General features: G+C 37.3%; 1 protein-coding gene across 1 annotated transcript; it reads left to right on the forward strand.

Moving 5' to 3' along the window:
* Positions 1-434: 434 nt before the first annotated feature.
* LOC309817674 (protein eva-1 homolog C-like) lies at positions 435-13,781 on the forward strand (the record flags this gene model as incomplete). The annotated part of the gene is made up of 5 exons (XM_082646937.1): positions 435-791; positions 2,125-2,248; positions 2,706-2,858; positions 4,830-4,973; positions 13,402-13,781. The coding sequence occupies 5 exons, from the start codon at positions 435-437 to the stop codon at positions 13,779-13,781; spliced, it is 1,158 nt and encodes a 385-aa protein (XP_082503063.1).
* Between the last annotated feature and the right edge of the window lie 5,616 nt (positions 13,782-19,397).

Raw genomic sequence — 19,397 nt, forward strand, 5'->3', positions numbered from 1 at the left:
GGAATAGTATCCTGGGTTTCAAAATAGAAGAAAAGAGTAACTGCCAGAAACTACATTGTACTCTATTTTGTTCAGACTCATCTGATATTGTTTCCAGCACCTTAAGAAGTTTATTGTCAAACTAGACAGGATTCATAAGAGATTTCCACGTATGGTGAGGAGTTTGAAAACCATTTAGAAAGAAGAAAAGTTGAGAAAATTTGGTTTGTGATCCAAGAAAGTCCAAGGAAATCACTGTGCTTAAACATCTAAGGAAGCATCACGGGAAAGCGGGTTCAGTCCTGTTCTATGTAACTCCACGTAAGAGAAGTAGGATCATTAAATAGAAGTTGCAGCAGGCAGGCCAGGGTTTCAGTCAACATGCGAAAACACTTTAACAGAACTATCCAACAACCATGTTTCAAATTCCCTGTTACTAAAAGGTGTTTAAGCAGATGCCAGAGGACCAATTGCTGGGATTCTGTAAAAGAAATTCAGGGACTGTGTGGCGGGCTAGCCAAGACGAAATTGGAGGTCCTTCACCCTACACAAAATCGTTTGGGAGTTATACAGTATTTTGCTCCATTGTCTATATCTCTAAAGTTCCCTCAGGCTACCTAAAGAAAGTCCTGAAGAACCATACAGCTCATGCCTGTGAAGGAGAGAAACTGGGAATCACTTGCCCACAAAAGACATCTATCAGCATCCTTTCTGCTTTTTATGGTCGTAAAGTTCCTGGTGAAAACTTTTGTCCAACTCTAACTGGTAAGACCAGTGAAAATGCCACCTGTGTGTCAGTCACAGCTAGACAGGTAAGATCCAACTTCTCAGAAAGCAAGGGCCCCAGTAACTTTGCATTCAAAAGGAAACCTATCTAATTTTATTTGAGAAAATAGTAGATTAGATATGTAATTACCAGGGAAATGCGAGTAAAATGGAAAAGAAAGAAATTAATCATAGATGGCTTGACTACACCATTTAGATTAGAAGAGTTTTGATTTTAGTTACATAATCTTAATTTGACCATTTCCCTTCCTCTCTCATATAATAATAGCTGACATTTTTTGAGTACTAACTATGTGCTAGGCATGTTGTTTGGCACAGTACATGAGTTCTCTCCTTTAATACACATAACCACGTGAAGTAGGAAATATCTTTAAATATCATTTTATAGATGAGGAAACAGACGATCAGATAGGTGAACTGATTCTCCCAAGGTTACACAGCTATTCAGTGATAGAGGTTATTGGTGACCTAGATAGAGCTGGATTAAGGTATCTATCATTTAGGAAGCTTCCTAGGAGCGCAGTATCTAATAGAAGCTAAAATATACCTGGAATCAATTGAGAACATTATAGTTCTCCCTAGAGGCTAATATATAAGCAGCTTCCTGACTGACATCATTTAATCCTTATCTGCTTGAGAGAATACACTCTCCATCTTTACTTTCTTGGTAGCAATTCACTTAATCTTATTCCTGCCACCACTAACTCCACTGAAGTCACTATTAATCCTCATGAAGTTACCTTTGATGGATACTTTTATGTTTTAATCTAATGTGACTTCTTGGTGTCACTTGACATAGTCTACCATTCCACCTTTCTTTAAACACTCAGTTCCTTTGGTTCTCATGATACCATGCTCTCTTGTTTTTTTTCTCACCTTTAAGTGCTGCCTCTCTCATTCCCATTTTAACTAACCACAATAATTGTTCGGCTACCTGGTGTTTTTAACCATTTCCAGAACCAGAGAGTATTCAACTTGTCCATATATTAAAAGCTTTCATTTCTGTATAAATTAGATCTGAAAATAGCCTTTTGCTTAACTTGTGCCAGGAATTCGTATCTCTATTTAACATACAAAGAAATACAATTTCACAGAGGCAATTTGTTGATAATCACATAACAAGTAAGTAACAGAGCTGTAATTCAAGGCCTTAGTGTTTATGTCTAATCCATAACTATATATACATTCTCTTCTAAGAGTTCAGTAAATAGAATGTCTAGATGTCAGGGGAAAAAGAAACATTTTATTGGAAAGTTAAAGAATTTAACTTTTTAAAATTTTGTAAAATTCATTAGTGGAAATAACACATTGATGTGAACTTTTATTCAGTAATTTCTCTCTCTTTCCCTTCCTCACAAGAAACTCCTGGATGAGTGCAAGGACCAACGCTGGTGTCAGATATCTGTGAATAGTCAAATGTTTGGACAAGATCCATGTCCTGGCACATACAAGTATCTTGTAGTATCTTATAAATGTAGACCAGGCAAGTTTCACAGCGGTATTTAAAATCAAGAGGGAATTTACCAAAAAGGATGGGACATACATAGTTTGTGGGCTCATTTCTAAGTGCAATTTCTGTTTTCATGCTTAGCAATTTAAAAAGCACTGCATAATACCTTAAGCTGTATAACCCAGAAACACAAAATACTTCTTGGTGACAGAGGCTTACTTCTATTCTATAATTAAAGAAAGATTTGAAATTTACCTAAAAGTAAGAGCTTTAACCCTCCTCTTATTTAAAAATTTTTCATGGAATCCCAAATTTGGGTTGTAATCCTTCTGATAGCCGATTTCTACAAGTTCAGATGACTCTATTATATATTTCTCCTCATTTTAAGGAGGCTTAAACTATCAATGCTTCAAAACAGTTTAAAAATATAAGTGTTGGAATGTAATACTGAATTTGAAAGGGAATCTAAAGTATCAACCTTGTTTCCTAGTGAACTACCGAATAAAGACAGTATGTGAGAATGGAACGCTGAGGCTTCGGTGCAGAAATAAATCTGTCTTGACAATTTTCTCTGCAAATTATGGCAAATTCATGGAAGGAAAACAAGAATGTGATGTAATGAATAAAAATGGACCTGTCATAGGTATGTTGGAAATAGAAGATACACAAATCTACAACAGACTTTTCCAAATTCTCTGTTCAACATTAGTGACTTACTGAACTTTAAATAATGGACTAATATATTCCAGATCACTATGATATCCAACATATAAGCAATGTTATGAGACTAGCATTGAATATATAACATGTACATTCTCAGCTGGTTCAAAACTATATTATGAGCAAGAGTATAATCTTGATCAGCTAGTTCAGGGCCACAGAAATGTTGGTTTTGAAAGCTATGCCTTATATGTTTTGCAGAGACAGTGTGGGTGTAAGACAATGCTTAGTTTTAAAATGTGCAAACTCAGTAGCCTCTGCCTACTCCAATTTATTCTGAAGTGTATGCCATAGAAAAAATTAACATTCTTAAGAATTTAATTGGAAAGCCCAGTTACACTGACATTCTCAGTTAATAATGCAACATTGTATCACATTATTGCTGAAGTGTGCTGAAACTTTAATATCAATAAATAGGCTCTGTGTGCAATTTCCAGTGCCATAATTTCTGTCTTTGGCCTATACTGCTCTCATTTTCAGTGATGCTGCTCTGTGATTATTGTTGCATTGTGTTGCTTCCTGGTATATTCATGGTTCTGTAGAAGGCATGTTTCTTGAATGCTTCAGGTCAAAAAGCTTTGAATAACCTTTGTTGATTTGCATAAACCTTGGCATAGTTCAGGGCAAAATCTTCATAAACCTATTCCCTATTACACAGGATTATGCACAGGATTATTTAGTTTACCTCTGGTCCAGCGATTCTCAATCAGAGGTGATTTTAACCTCTTTCCCAAAGACACTGTGTCTGGAAACATGTTTGGTTCTCACAACTGGGGGCAGTTGTTACTGACATCTAGTGGGTAGAGGTCAAGGATGCTGTTAAACATTGTACAATGCACAAGACAGCCTCCTACAACTAAGAATTATCCAGCCCTAAAAGTCAATAGTCCCAAGGTTGAGAAACTCTGCTCTAGTGATAGAGCATAAGATACCTCTGACCTGGCTCCCTCATCTACACTTCGATTCCTTCTTCCGTAAGAGGCAGAAGAAAATTAATATTTAAAAATGTTAGCCATAAGCATTTTCCAAGTCACTAGTCAGTACTAATATCTTTAATTGCTAAATACATATAGATACTGAAAATCTAAAATAATACACTGCAAACTCTATATTCAGAGCAGTAAAAAGAATTTGAGCTGGTAGGAGCTTGGAGAAAATTAGAATCTTTAAAACCCTTGGCAAACAAAAATTGTATTGCATGTTTTCAAGTACAAAAATCACAAGAGTTTCTTTCATGCATTTCAGAGGAGAGAAAACCTAAGACTAGGCACTATTTGATATTTTCCAAGAACCCGGGAGGTCCTATGGTTTTGCTTCCTAGGGAAGATAAGCCAAGATGCTGGCTTCTCTCTAAGCCAAAAGACAATTCTGGACCTGGTGTTGTGTTAAAGCCTGGCAGTATGATGTGACAGAGAAAAAAAAGCAAGATTACTCTTTCCATCCAAGAATAATGTGCATTTGTTGCTGTTGCTCAGCATCTATTTTCCCGTCCTACCAACATCCTGAATTTCCTATTAGGAAATTATTAACATCGACTATAGTCTAATGGGACAATACTATTCGCTAGCCAAGGAGTGGGCATGCTAGCCAAGTCAGGCCAATCCAGTAGATATTCTTTCCATGATCATTTGTATCTCAAGTAAAGTGACAAAGAGGATAACAGTATCCAGATTCATTTACCCCAGTGGTGATATCCTGAATAGACTGTTTTGACTGCAAGACCATCCTTTTAGTTCTGTTTCCTTGAGACCTCAAAATATTTTGCATTTAAAAAAAAAAAAAACACTCTCAAGCCTGCATTGCAGAAATACCTATTCTTGTTCTCCTATGCATTCTACGTCTTTTTTTCTTCCCAACTCTCAAATTATTTGTTTGTTTGAATCCTAACCAACAGAGTGCTTAGCTCCTGATGCTCTACAAAGAGTCTTGAGACAGTGCCAAAAGAGAGAAAACTGTACACTGTTTGCAGATACAGCTACTTTTGGTGAACCTTGTTTCCCAGGAGTGAAGAAACAGCTGCAAGTTTCCTACATATGTGGTAAGAAAAACAGGGTATCTCTATCACTTAATACATTACTGTGTAATAATAGCTAAAATCTGTATAGCACTTCTCAGTTTAAAATTTTTTTGACATCCATGTTTCTCACTTGATCATTACAATAATCCTGTGAGGTAGGTATGTATTATTCCCATTCTATAGAAAAGCAAACAGAGGTTCAGAAAGAAGAAGTAACATGTTCAAGGTTATACAGTTATTAAGTGACTTTGATTCCATACCTGTGAGATACTCAGGAGAAAATTATAAGTAAGCAGGTATATATATGCATATGGATCTGAGGGTGAGGCCAGTACTGAAGGTATTAGGAGATGTATCTTTTGGGGATGCTTAGGTACAAGCGGTAGAGGTCAACGTAAGCTGACTGAGCAGAAAAAGAGTTTATTAAAAGGGCAGTGGGTGTCTCAAAGCAGTTATTGAGAAGGATGTATAACCTGGTTCAGCTATACACCAAAGAAAAATGCCCCAAACTGTACTTTGGAACTTTCTGGTAAGAAAAATGCTTATTCCACTAAACAGCTGCTGCCACCAAAGAGAGAAAACTTATGTCTCTAGCTTCCAAGTCAATCTGGCATAGACACATCTGATTGGGGGAGCCTAGGTCATGTTACAAATCCCTAGTTGTAAGGGAGATTGGGAAAGTCAGTATCTAGAATTTTCATCTCCTATGACAGGAGGTAGATTTTTCTCTGCACAAAAACCCATAATGTGAGTTAATATTGCAGTCATAGAAAGGGGTTAAGGCTTTGAGTAGCCAAAGCGGTTAACATGGCTATCACTCATATATCTTAAAATATGCTTACATTCTCCTTAAAAGGTTAATGATATTTATCCTACTAATATTTATAGAACGGGGAAATCTCCAAACAATAAGGTGATCTAGCATGATAACTGTTGTGTATAGTTTGAAGAGAAGAGAGGCTAGAAAAAAGTCCAAAGGAATATTAGCCTTAAGATACTTGCAGAGAAAAAGAGATTTCAAAGGGGTCTAAGAAGAGATAAGTGAAGTATGAAGAAGATGAGAAGAATGTGATGTGAAAGCATAAAGGGTGACTGATGGAAAGGAAGAAGTAATCAACTGTGCCTATAATGTTAAGAGGGACAGTGAGATGAAAACTTAGAGATAGCTCTAAGGGGATGTGAGATCAGAGAAATTTTTATTTTTGATTTAAAATATGTCAACATTTTTCTAAACTGAGAGGAAGGAGCCATTCCATACATCAAAACAATGGCCTCATCTTCTTTGGTTTTTGGCAAATCCTCATTTTGAAATTGCTTCAGTCCAAACTCTTCACTACTTTCCAGTTCAAGAGTCCTTAGTACTTAGTGTACACTCCTTACTTCTGTGCTTTGAAATTTCATTAGTACATTTATTTCTTCCTCTGTTCTGTGACAATGCCTAGACTATTACCTGATTCAATGCTTAGAATTTATTCCATGGAAATAAATAGGTATGTTAATGCTGTCATTTAAAATTCAGGTTTAACACTAATTTAGTCTCTCACAATATATTATTTTTTTAATGAATGTCTGCCAAATATAAACTTTCTATCCATCCCCACTATATGAACAGTAGCTGCAATTCCCATGCCAAATTTTCTACTCCTTGATGTTTTGCATTTCAGTGCCTATAAAGTTGCTGCAACAAATGGACCATAGCTCACTGGACCCATTTACACTGTCTGATTATATATATGGTAAGTATCAGAAGACATTCTGCATAGTAGGACTGCCTACAAGTGAATGATTAGAAATGGAATAGCTAAATAGTTTTATTTAATACAAAATTTTCTTTTCTTTATCCTTTCCCCCCTTAAAAAACTTGGATCCAAACTGATCTCTTGCAGAATGGCTTCCTATAAAATATCTCTTCCATTCTGACACAGTCATGGGAATTTAATCTAGTCTAGAGTCTTAAGTGCAAAAATAAAGCCTTGTAAAAATAGAATTTAATATTTGAAATGGTACTTTATTGTCTAACTATTGGAAATCTTGCCTAGAATGTCTGACAGTGGAGAGCTTCTTCCATACAGTAGATCCCTTCCATACAAACAATCTCTGGGACTCAGATGTTATATCATAATTAGATATTTAAATTATAGAGTTAAATTATAGAGTTAATATATAATAGCAGAGTCTAAGGTGATTAGTCCAAACTTCATTAATATTTGACTCATTCTCAAATGGCAAACTTCCTCCAAAAAGTTTTCTTTTATTTCATTTTTTGCAGATTTTTGGAGGTATAATTTACATATCATAAAATTCACCCATATTAAGCATACAGTTAGTGATTTTTAGTATATGCACAGAGTTGTGTAACCATTACCACGGTCGCATTTTAGAACATTTTATTACCCCTAAAAGAAATCCTGTACCCAGTAGCAGCTTATATTGGATTCCCAAGAGACCTATTGACTCAAAAATAGTTAAGAATACTGATATATTAGCAGTCCAATGCAGTTTTCAAATGATGTCAAACGCCATAGACCTTTTTGGTGAAAGTATATGTAGAAGGGTGAATTTTTGAGCAGGTCCCTTATAGATGCTCCTAGATGACTCTGTCACTCCAACATACCCAAAGCTGGCCAACAAATTGGGGAGACAGAATAGGTTACCACTCCCTTGAGACACATTTCCCATAGGGTTGACTCACTTCCTATATGGTCGTCAGGAAAAGAAGTATCCCTGCTCCATCTTATACAAATTACTCTCACAAACATGCATGCATCTTCATTCCTTGAGATCTCTGGCACATGGATGACAATTTTCTTTTCTGTAGTAATGAGTGAAGTGTTCTGTTTGTGACTATTAGATCAATATTATTAATTGTGTTGAGTTTTCACATCCCTCCTTTACTCCTGTAAGTTTTTAAAAAATATTTATTTATTTATTTTTATATTTATTTTTGGCTATGTTGGGTCTTCATTTCTGTGCGAGGGCTTTCTCTAGTTGCGGTGAGCAGGGGCCACTCTTCATTGCGGTGCGCAGGCCTCTCACTATCGCGGCCTCTCTTGTTGTGGAGCACAGGCTCCAGATGCACAGGCTCAGTAGTTGCGGCCCACGGGCCTAGTTGCTCCGTGGCATGTGGGATCTTCCCGGAGCAGGGCTCGAACCCGTGTCCCCTGCATTGGCAGGCAGATCCTCAACCACTGTGCCACCAGGGAAGCCCTGTAAGTTTTTGATTATGGACGTTGAGGCTATGTTATCACTTGCCTAAGATATTACATCATCCTGGTGTATTGACCTTTTATTTGTATGTAGTGACCTTTTAAGTCTTCAGTAAGTTTTATTACCCTAACGTCTATTGTGTTTGATGTTAATATAGTTGCACCAACATTTTTTGGTTTGCATTTTCCTGTTATAGCTTTAAAGTTCCTATTGCTTTCTACATTTCAGGATTGGCATATTTTCATTTTATTCTGATTTTCAAATTTATTTGCATAGAGTTGAGCAAAGTAGACTCACATAGAACTTTTAAACTTTTAATTTTGAAATAACTTCAAACATATAGAAAACTTTTAAGAATAGTACAAAGAACTCACCTAGGTTCTCCATTTAAAAATATTTTTTGTACATCATGCAGGGACTTCCCTGACAGTCCAGTGGTTAAGACTCTGGGCTTCCACTGCAGGGGGCATGAGTTCAATCCCTGGTCAGGGGACTAAGATCCCACATGCTGTGTGGCAAAAATTTTTTTTATCACATTTGCTTTGTTATTATATCACCTAACCACCTATCTCTGGGTATATATCCATGATACTATTTTTCTGAACACATTGAGGATATGTTGTAGATTTGATGTCCCAGTATTCTAAAGTAGCTCAGTGTATATCTTTAAAACTACAAGCATCTCTCATTCATAAGCATTAATCCATACAAAGACATACATGCAAACAACTGTACATCCATGAAACCCTTGAAATCTGGGAATTGACACTGACAAAAACCACCATTTAATCCAGATACCCTTTTCAAAACTTTCCAGTTGTTTCAATAATGCTCTTTATAACTATATATTTTTTTCTGATCTAGGATTCAATACATGATCATATGTTGCATTTACGTTTCATGTTTTTAGTTTCAGTGTAGTCTCTTACAATCTGTAACAGTTCCTTGGTCTTTTCTCTCATGATCTTGACATTTTTGAAGAGGCATAGACCCACTGTTTTGTAGAATGTCCATAAGTTCAGATTTGTCTAGTGTTTCCTCATGATTAGATTCATGTTATGCACTTTTGGCAGAAATACCGTAGAAGTGATGTATTTGTCCCATTACTGATCTTTGAAAACTTGGTTAAGGTCATGGGTCCCAGTTTTCTTTACTGTAAATAAATTTTCCCTTTGTAAGTAGTACATATCTTGTAGGGGGATGCTTTATATGAATGTCTTGTTCCTCAACAAACTTTCACTCACTATCAGTGATTTTTGCCTGGAAGAATTATTATTTTGGTTGCAAAATAGTGATTTTCCAATTCTCATTTCTTCTACATTTATTAGTTGTAATTCTTTTTTTTTTGCGGTATGCGGGCCTCTCACTGTTGTGGCTCTCCCGTTGCGGAGCACAGGCTCCGGACGCGCAGGCTCAGCGGCCATGGCTCACGGGCCCAGCCGCTCCGCGGCATGTGGGATCTTCCCGGACCGGGGTACGAACCCACGTCCCCTGCATCGGCAGGCGAACTCTCAACCACTGCGCCACCAGGGAAGCCCAGTTGTAATTCATTTTTAAAAAGAGGTTTCCTTTCTCCTCATTTATTAAGATACTTTCATTGGTTTTTAAATGCAGTGTCTAGATGTGGATTTCTTTTTATTCACCCTGATTGGCATTCATTGGAATTACTGAATCTGTGGATTTCATCAGTTCTAGAAAATGTAAGCCTTTATTACTTTATAACTTTATATATATATATATAACTATATATATAATATATATATAATTATATATTATATATAATATATATAAATATATATAATATATATATTTAAATATATAATATATAATTTATATATAATATATATAATATAATATATATATAATATAATATATAACTTATATATATAATATATAATATATATGATATATATGATATATATGATATATATTATATATATATAAATTATATATTATATATATAATATATAATTTATATATATAATATATATATAACTTTATAACTTTATAAGGTTATAACTTTATAACTTTATAACTATAATAACTATATATTACCTCTGCTCAGTTTTCCTCTCCTCTCCCTCTAAGCCTCTGATTAATCATATAGTAAAGTTTCATACTCTATCCTTCATGTTTTTATCTCTTGTATTTATTTTTTATCTCTCTGCTGCATTCCAAATAATTTCTTCTGGTCTATCTTCCAGTGCTCTAAATTCAGCTGTATCTGATCTGCCATTAAACCTATCAGATTAATTTTAATTAAAATTATTATATTTTTATTTACAGAATTCCTTTTGGTTCTTCTTCAAATCTACTGGGTCATTTTTATGGTTTTTGCTTTATATGCATATTTTCAATCTCTTATTTACATAAAATATATTAAACAATGTTATTTTATATAGTGTTCCTGATAATTCCTTATGCTCCAAATCACTATACTGCTTCTGGATCCTTCAGGAATTAGGAGTAGGTTGGAGTATGAGAGAGAAGTAAGGAGACAAAATGGTTTTAACTGAATAGTGCTGTTGTAATATGGTATTAGTGCCCTGTAGGTGGCAGGTGCCCTAATGTTGGTTGTTTCCCTTTGGGGATCCTTTTGGGATGTTCAATACTGCACTCTTTCTGAACATAAAGATGTACTCTTTGTCTTACCTCTCATGAACCTACACAGCTTTTAAGTTTCATTAGGTCCCATTTGTTTATTTTTTTTTATTCTTATTACTGTAGGAGTTGGGTCAACAAAGATTTTGCTGTGATTTATGTCAAAGAGTGTTCTGCCTATGTTTTCCTCTAAGAGTTTTATAGTGTCTGGCCTTACATTTAGGTCTTTAATCCATTCTGAGTTTATTTTTGTGTATGGTGTTAGGGATCGTTCTAATTTCATTCTTTTACATGTAGCTGTCCAGTTTTCCCAGCGCCACTTATGGAAGAGCCTGTCTTTTTTCCATTGTATATCCTTGCCTCCTTTGTCATAGATTAGGTGATCATACGTGTGTGCGTTTATCTTTGGGATTTCTATCTTGTTCCATTGATCTATAGTTCTGTTTCTGTGCCAGTACCATACTGTTTTGATTACTGTGCTTTGTAGTATAGTCTGAAGTCAGGGAGCCTGATTCCTCCAGCTCCATTTTTCTTTCTCAATATTGCTTTGGTTATTTGGGGTCATTTGTATTTCCATACAACTTGTAAAATTTTTGTTCTAGTTCTGTGAAAAATGCCATTGGTAATTTGATAAAGATTGCATTGAATCTGTAGATTGCCTTGGGTAGTATAGTCATTTTCACAATATTGATTCTTCCAATCCAAGAACATGGTATACCTCTCCATCTGTTTATGTCCTAGTCACATTCTCTGATGTCCACTCTGGCCCAACGGAAGCAATACACTTTATCTTTCAACCAAAACTTGGGCAGTGAAGGCTGCTCATCACCAAGTGTATCTCTGCTTTGTTATTTCAAACAACTCCAGCTAGCCTCTTGTTTCTGGACTTCTTTTTAAAAAGAGCCCATTACCAATTTCTGTGTCCTTCAAACTCCAGGGGATACAGATAAAGCTTGCTCCAAAATTCTCTTAAATGTTTTACTTCAGTAGTAGTACAAGGTAGGCCTGTAAACTTTTTATCTCAGCACATCCAGCAGGGATGATGTGGGGTTTGAGGTGACACATCCATACTTTATGAGGGTAAAAATTTCCTCATGTGAAAAAGGATAGTGTATGAAAAGCACTTAACCAGGGAGGGGAAACAGCACTCCACACACTTTCACCTGATGGAAGATGCTTCAAAGAAATTTGTGCTACCAGCCTCTTTCCACAAGCACTCTCTCATTCTTTTATATAGCCTGGAGATGGATGATTACGAGCTAGAAGTCACAAAACTGTTTCGGAGTCAGCCCTTTAGAAGTCCTGCTCAGATAAATGGTCAACTACCTCTCTTTAATGTGGAGGTACTTGGACCTATTGTTCTCAACAGCAATTCTGTGGCAGGAAAATTCCTATTCTAGTATCCGTTTTTATAGTGTATTTTCTGAGTTTTATCATAATATATCTCATGTTTATAATAAAAAAAAGACAAAGATAAAAAGTTAATCCAACTCTCGGTGGGAAAGAAAGGCTATCTGGTCATTTCATAAAAGATCATAATATTGTGAACATAAAACTGCTCTAAAAAATAAAGTCCTTTAAAAAAAAACAAAAGAAAAAAGATAATACTGTATATTTAATGTTATCTGCTTTTTTCCAAGTAAACTCTCAGTAGCAGTTTCCCGTCATAATAAATAAATTTTAGATATCCAAAAAGACAGCTAATTATAGGTAAAGGTCATAAAGAGATAAATTCTTTCTGAGTTGATAGCAAGGGGAGAAATATGTGTCTCTGGTGCACTGCGTTGCATTTAATATGGAACTGGTGTGAAATAAGCACCTTCTTTGAAGGTAGGAATAGGAAGTGTACCATTTTATTCTCTGTACTTTGAACTTTGACAAATGAAAACTGCGTATCCAACTACTATCTTTTGTTTGAGACATTAGGAGAAAACCCCACTAAACCATGCTTGGGCTCCACATTTATAAAGATTAAATAAACACGAAGGCCCAGTCCAATTCTTATTCAATGTCTTAGTCTGCTCAGGCTTCCATAAGAAAATACCATAGACTAGTTGGTTTAAACAACAGAAATTAATTTTCTCACAGATCTGGAGACTAGAAGTTTCAGATCAAGGTGCCAGCATGGTCAGTTTCTGGTAGGAACTCTCTTCCTATACTGTAGACATCTGCCTTCTCACTAGATGTCCTTAAATGGGAAAGAGAGACAGAGACAGAGAGGGAGGGACAGAGAGAGACAAAGAGACAGAGACAGACACAGAGAGAGAGATCCTTATGTTGTCTCTTGTTATAAGGGCACTAATCCCATCATGAGGGCCCTACCATCATAACCTTATCTAAGCTAATTTTCCAAAGGTTTCATCTCCAAATACCATCACATTGAGGTTAGGGCTTCAAAACATGAATCTGGAGGTAGCTACACAATTTAATCTATAGCATTCAGGAATACAAAACCATCAAGAGACTAAAGAACTGGTTTGTCATTTATTCTTTGTTTGTTTTAGTATTTCTCATATCTGCCCCATTATAGAGTATTCTCAGAAGGATCTACCTTGGCTAAGTGATGAGATCAATAAATACTTGTCTCCTTGAACAACGCCCATGATCCTTATGCGTCACTGGTTTATTGTTTTCCTCACAGGCATCCCTGAGAAAATGGGCCTGTATTTCCTGTGCGGTGTCTCCGGAGGTCTTATCTTTCTATTATGCATCTTTACTCCCAAAGTGACCTTTATCCAGGACTTGAAAGAAGTTTTCTGGTGTATAAATTCCAAGTTGGGCAAGAGAAAGCTACAGGACCAAGAGGAAGAAGAAGATAACCACAACGATGACAGTTCTTCTGGCTCCTCTTTCCATCATTTTACTCACACCTATCCAGCCTCAAATAGCCTGTTTTGCCCTGAACTGACTGCAGTTTTAGAGCGTGCAGCTAAGGAAAGAAACCAAGAAAGAGATGAAATCTGGATAGCCAAAGAACCTAGTCCCTATGCCATTTACAAAGTAAAATCCGCCACAAAATAAAATGACCCAGAATGTGCTATTTACCTGAGTACCAAGTGTAAAGACAGATGATCGTAGGTTTTAAATACAGAAATGCCACAAAATACTGGGTAATAGGGATGGAAAAGTATTATTGTTAATACATCAATTTTCAAAGGTCTGATTGAGACCATGAGCTTTCAGTTTACAGCAAGGCCCCATAAGCTATATGACCATACTAAATTTTTTAGAAAGGTCTACAAAAAGGAAAATAGAAATGAGGTCGTTAGTGTGAAAGTTTGTTAATAAGCAGGGGAGTAAGCCCTGGAATTTTTGGTAGATAGGGAAAGAAATGACAACATATAAGCCTAGGATACTACCTATATCAGTGAGTTCACCTGATGAAAAGATACTTTTAAGCATATATTTAGGATTTTATAAAGGCTCAGAGATGAGGTGGAACAAGCGCTTGACAAGTAGTAACAGGACACATGAACTTCAGGAGGCCACTCAGTTTCTCCATTTTATAATCTATAAAATATACTTACAATTATGATTGTTTAGAAAATCAAATGGATTATTGTACGTAAAGGTGTTATATAAAATGTAATTTAGGGTGGCAGGTGTTACTATGTTCCAATTGTTGGCACTTTAGAATCTATCTATATTCAAAGGCAAACCAGCAAAAATACTAACCTTATGTGGTACAGTGGATTATTCATTTGTGGATTGTCAGGTGTTAAATACTGCCCATTAAATTGTCCTTTTTAAACAATTCATTCAACATCTCCAAATGCTGGGTATTGGTGATATAAAAATGAATAAGACAGCCCCTGCTCTCAAGGAGTTCACAAATTAGTCAGGGGAAACTGGCTCTTAAACAGAATACGGGGGAAGCATAAGGTGCTAATGTGCAAAGGGCTGAGGTCAGGGAGAAGGCAAAATAATAAAGAATATTAATAACTAAAACACACAGGGTAAAAAGAGGTGAGGCTACGACTGAATCTTGTAGGATGACTAAAAGTTTGCTAGGCACACTAGATGGTGGGAACATGGCATTCAAGGAAAAGGAAAAAGCATGTGAAAAGGCACAGAGGCAGGGGCAGGCATGGCACGTTGGGGGAACTGCAAATAATTATATATAAGATAATGTGTAGAATAGTGTGCAGTTTTTAAGGGCCACTCTGGGTTCAGTATGGAGATTCAATTAGGAACAAGGACAAGAGTGAAGGCAGGAACATGTTAGAAAGAATATTTTTAAACCTTTTAGAAATGTTTAGCTAAAATATATATAAATATATTTTAATCTGTAAACTTGTATTGATATTGACAAATTACCCACAAAAGTTACTCCCATAAGATAGACACACACCAGTGTATGAATGCTCACTTCTCCACATCTTAACAATGCATACTAAAAAACTAAGGGAATCTACCCCAAATATGCTTCTCACCTTCCCTCCTATAAGCCTGAATTCTTTCTATATCTTTATTTATTGTCTTTTTCACTCATGCCTGAAAGTGTGAAGCACAATTTCTTTTTAAGTCCAGCTCACAATAATTGCAAGAAGTGTGTGTTTATTTCTGCATGTTTTCTTTTTAAAAAATATTTCAGAAATACAAGAGTGTAGATGATAATATAACAAATAACAATCTACTTACCACCAAGTTTTAGCTCTAAAGCTTCACAACAATAGTTGAAGCCCCTGTGTATTCTTCCTTGATCTCATTGCCCTTTATTCCTCCAGTCCTTATTCCCCAGAGGTCATCATCACCTGAATTTGTAATTTATCATCCACATACAGATTTTTATTCTTTTGTTACATATTCATGGATTGCATAATAATATCAGAGTGCTGTTCTGCCTTTAAAAAAACTTCATATAGGGCTTCCCTGGTGGCGCAGTGGTTGAGAGTCCGCCTGCCGATGCAGGGGACGTGGGTTCGTGCCCCGGTCCGGGAAGATCCCACATGCCGCAGAGCGGCTGGGCCCGTGAGCCATGGCCGCTGAGCCTGCACATCCAGAGCCTGTGCTCCAAAACGGGAGAGGCCACAACAGTGAGAGGCCCGCGTACCGCAAAAACAAACAAACAAACAAAAGAAACCTTCATATAATTGGTAATATGTTGTACATATCTTTGTGCAGGTTGCAGTTTTCACTTAATCTTATGTTTGGGGAATATGTCCACTTGGGTGATAATGATGATGCAAATTGTTATCAGTTGTGGCAGGATTTACTACCTGTGCAGTGATTAGAAAGATGGTGAGGTCACTAGGCTCATTATGTGTCTAGAGATGTGCTGTCAAATAGGGTAGCTATTTGGCCACATGTGGCTTTTCACATTTAAATGCAAATTGAATGAAATTGAAAATCAGGTTTTCAGTTCCACTAGCCACCTTTCAAGTGTTCAAAGCCACATGTGACTAAGGGCTACCATATAGGACAGCACAAATAAGAAACCTCTCCATCATCACAGAAAGTTTCTATTATATACCAAATGGTGGGATTTCTATTATATCCCAACGTAACTCATTTGTTTCACTCCTACAAAAGACAGATGGGTCATGGAAAATGACAGCAGATCATCACAGATTTAATTCGGTGGCAATATCAATTGCAGCTGAGATTTCAGATGTGTTGTGAATTCTGGGGCAAATCGACAACCCACAAAGTTTCTTTTCTCCAGTTCCCCACGATAAGTAAAATCAGAATAAGTGTGCATTTATAAGGAGTATTAATTTTACTGTCCATCCCTCAGGGCAATGCCAGATCCCTTGTTTTTTGTTGTGAGTTGTGATATATATATATATATATGTATATATATATATACATATATATATATATATATAAAAAATGTCTGCCATAAGGAGGGAGATTAAACTCTGTGGAAATTCTATGGAAAGTCAGGATATTACTTCTTAAGTGAGAGCAAGTTGTTGCACCTCACACTACTTATGATTAAGAAAGAGGCACAATAATTGGCGTGTCTCTTTGGATTTTGAAGACTGTGTACATTGATTTGTCTCCTGCTACTTTACCAAATTCATTGATTAGCTCTAGTGGTTTTCTGGTGGCATCTTTAGGATTCTCTATGTACAGTATCATGTCATCTGCAAACAGTGACACTTTTAGTTCTTCTTTTCCGATTTGGATTAATTTCTTTTTCCAGAATCCTCTAATCTCTCCCTCTTTTCTGACTAGCTCCTTTCCTTTCAGTAAGAAACATGCTCAGGTCCACTGTCCCCTTCTGAAAATCAGTATCCTCGACTGCACGGGTCTCCTCCTCCTCATCTGCCTCACAGTGTCAAACTGTGTGCTTCCCTGTAGACTAATCCAGCTGGGCCCTTTCTGGGGACACTTCAGTATCAATATCCTTAGATATTTTTCTCTTTCATTGGTCAGATGGCCCACAGAATACTCCTCCAGCTGCCGGAATTTTAGGGTCAGAGTTGGAGAGGACTGGGGGTTTATAGCTTTCAGCGTGCACACCTCCACTTGAGCCCTCTGTTTTCAATATGAGACTCCAGCTGTTGTTCCAGCTGTTGGGAACTCCCAGTCCAGATTGTCTCTGCTTTACCCTCTGCAGAGAATATAACACTTCAGACTTCTGTCAGGGCAGGGAAGGGCCAGACACTCAGTGCAGGCAGGCATCAACTACAGAAAGGGATTTTGAAAAGAATCTACTTCTTACTTTTCAAAAACCCTCATTAGTTTGGTACCCACTCCCCCTTCGCCTCCCCTTTCAGAGTTACCTGTTGCAACCTTTGAAGATTCTTGTGAGGAGCAAAGGGGAGTTAGTAAATCAGGTTGTTTTCTGGCTTTTCCCGTGAAGGGCTTACAATTCCTAGTTTGTGGACTTCTCAGTTGTCTCTTTTCCTGCTCTTCTGATCTCTTCAAATATCGTTTTATAGTAGTTTCCGTGGGGTTTTGGAAGGTGAAGTTAGATGTGGAAGTATCACTGCAGGCGTGGATGTCTCCTTGCCTGCCTCGTTCACCCCACACATCTTTGTTATCAAGCCACTCTCCCTAAAACACTCCAGACTCAGCTTTTCTCATCAGGCTCTCTGATCTCTTCTATGACCTTTCTGCTCTTTCAGCTCTCAGCCCCCGGACCACCTACCCAAAACCAACTTCCTATCCATAAAGGCCATGCTTGAGGTTCAGGTGCCTTGCCAGTAGTTCTGCAATTCACGACCTGTCTACTCTCTCTGACCCTTAGCATTCCACATACTTTTCCAGCTCTGACTCCCATAACTTTGCTCTTTCTCTCTAAGTAGAATGCTGATTTCTATCAAACACAGAGGCTAACCCTGGTCTCTGCTATTTGTTCAAATACTGATATTGGTGACAATGATAAACTACCAAGTACTGAGTGTTTATTATGTGCTGCTCACTATGGGAGACACTTTATACATATGACCTCATTTCATTCTTTACCACAGGTTTATCAGATAGATGTCATTTTTTACCCCATTTTGCAGGTTAAGAAACAGAGGCTCAAGGAGAGAAAGTGGCTTCCCAAAATTTGCCAGGCTAGTAAGAGACAGAGGCTGAATTCAAGCCAAGGTTGGTTCAAGTCCATGCTCTTCCTACAACACTATGCTGCCTCAGTCAAGGTATCAGAGAGGGAGCTAGAAAGCAGAAGGTGAGAGGACACTGAGGACCTGAATTGGAGGGAGTTAACCACCATCAATGGGGCAAAGGGTAGACCATAGATAATGATGGGGCTAATACAGAAAAGCCTTCACTGACTTCAAAGATGTGCATAGCATTGACCCTTGTGATCTTCACTTGTGCACACGATAAATTACCATGCTTATCCACCCACATAGAAAAAGTTAGAACACCACTATTAATCAATATAATACACACACACGGCTTAAGACAATGTATCACAATTGTAAGAGATGTTTGATTAGTTTTTTCGAGAAAGGAAGCTTGGATTCTGTTAATCAAGCTAAGACTTCATACTGTTTCATAGTCTGGCACAAAAACAGACACGACAGCGATGAGCCTGATCCATCAAGAAAGTGTGCAGTCATAGTCTGCAAACTCAGTTTAGGGAATCAGGGAAGAATAATAGCAATATGGAAAAGATCTCCATTCAAGATATTACAGTAGGTTCATGCTGTGGCTAGCCTTGTGCTCCAAACACACAGCAATGACGGCAAAATATCAAAAGGTAAAATAAAAAAGGAATGGTCAACATACACACAAAAAGGATAACTGTCTCTGTGCTGAAGCAGCAGGCTTTTGCTGCACTGGAAGCAAACAGTGGTGTCTAAAAGAACTATGAGCAAGATGGAAGCTCACTGCTTAAAGCCAAGAAGCAGGATGAAATTACCCACCAACCCCTGAATGTAAATCAGGAAAAAAAGAGCTACTACCAAATCTCCCAGCATCTTTGGCTCTGGTGAGCTGCAACCTTGAAGAGGTGAGGACACAGACACAGGCTGACCTCACAACTAGGAGCTGAGCCGAGCCATCAGCTGGCTCTGTGAGTGGATCTTCAATATGCCCAAGAGCTTCCTGGGGCAGTGATGTGAATAGGTCCTGTAAGGTCCTTTTTTTTTTTTTTTTGCGGTACGCGGGCCTCTCACTGCTGTGGCCTCTCCCGTTGCGGAGCACAGGCTCCGGACGCGCAGGCTCAGCGGCCAC

The sequence above is a fragment of the Grampus griseus genome, assembly GCF_964374135.1.
Source record: "Grampus griseus genome assembly, chromosome: X".
NCBI classification, from domain to species: domain Eukaryota; kingdom Metazoa; phylum Chordata; class Mammalia; order Artiodactyla; family Delphinidae; genus Grampus; species Grampus griseus.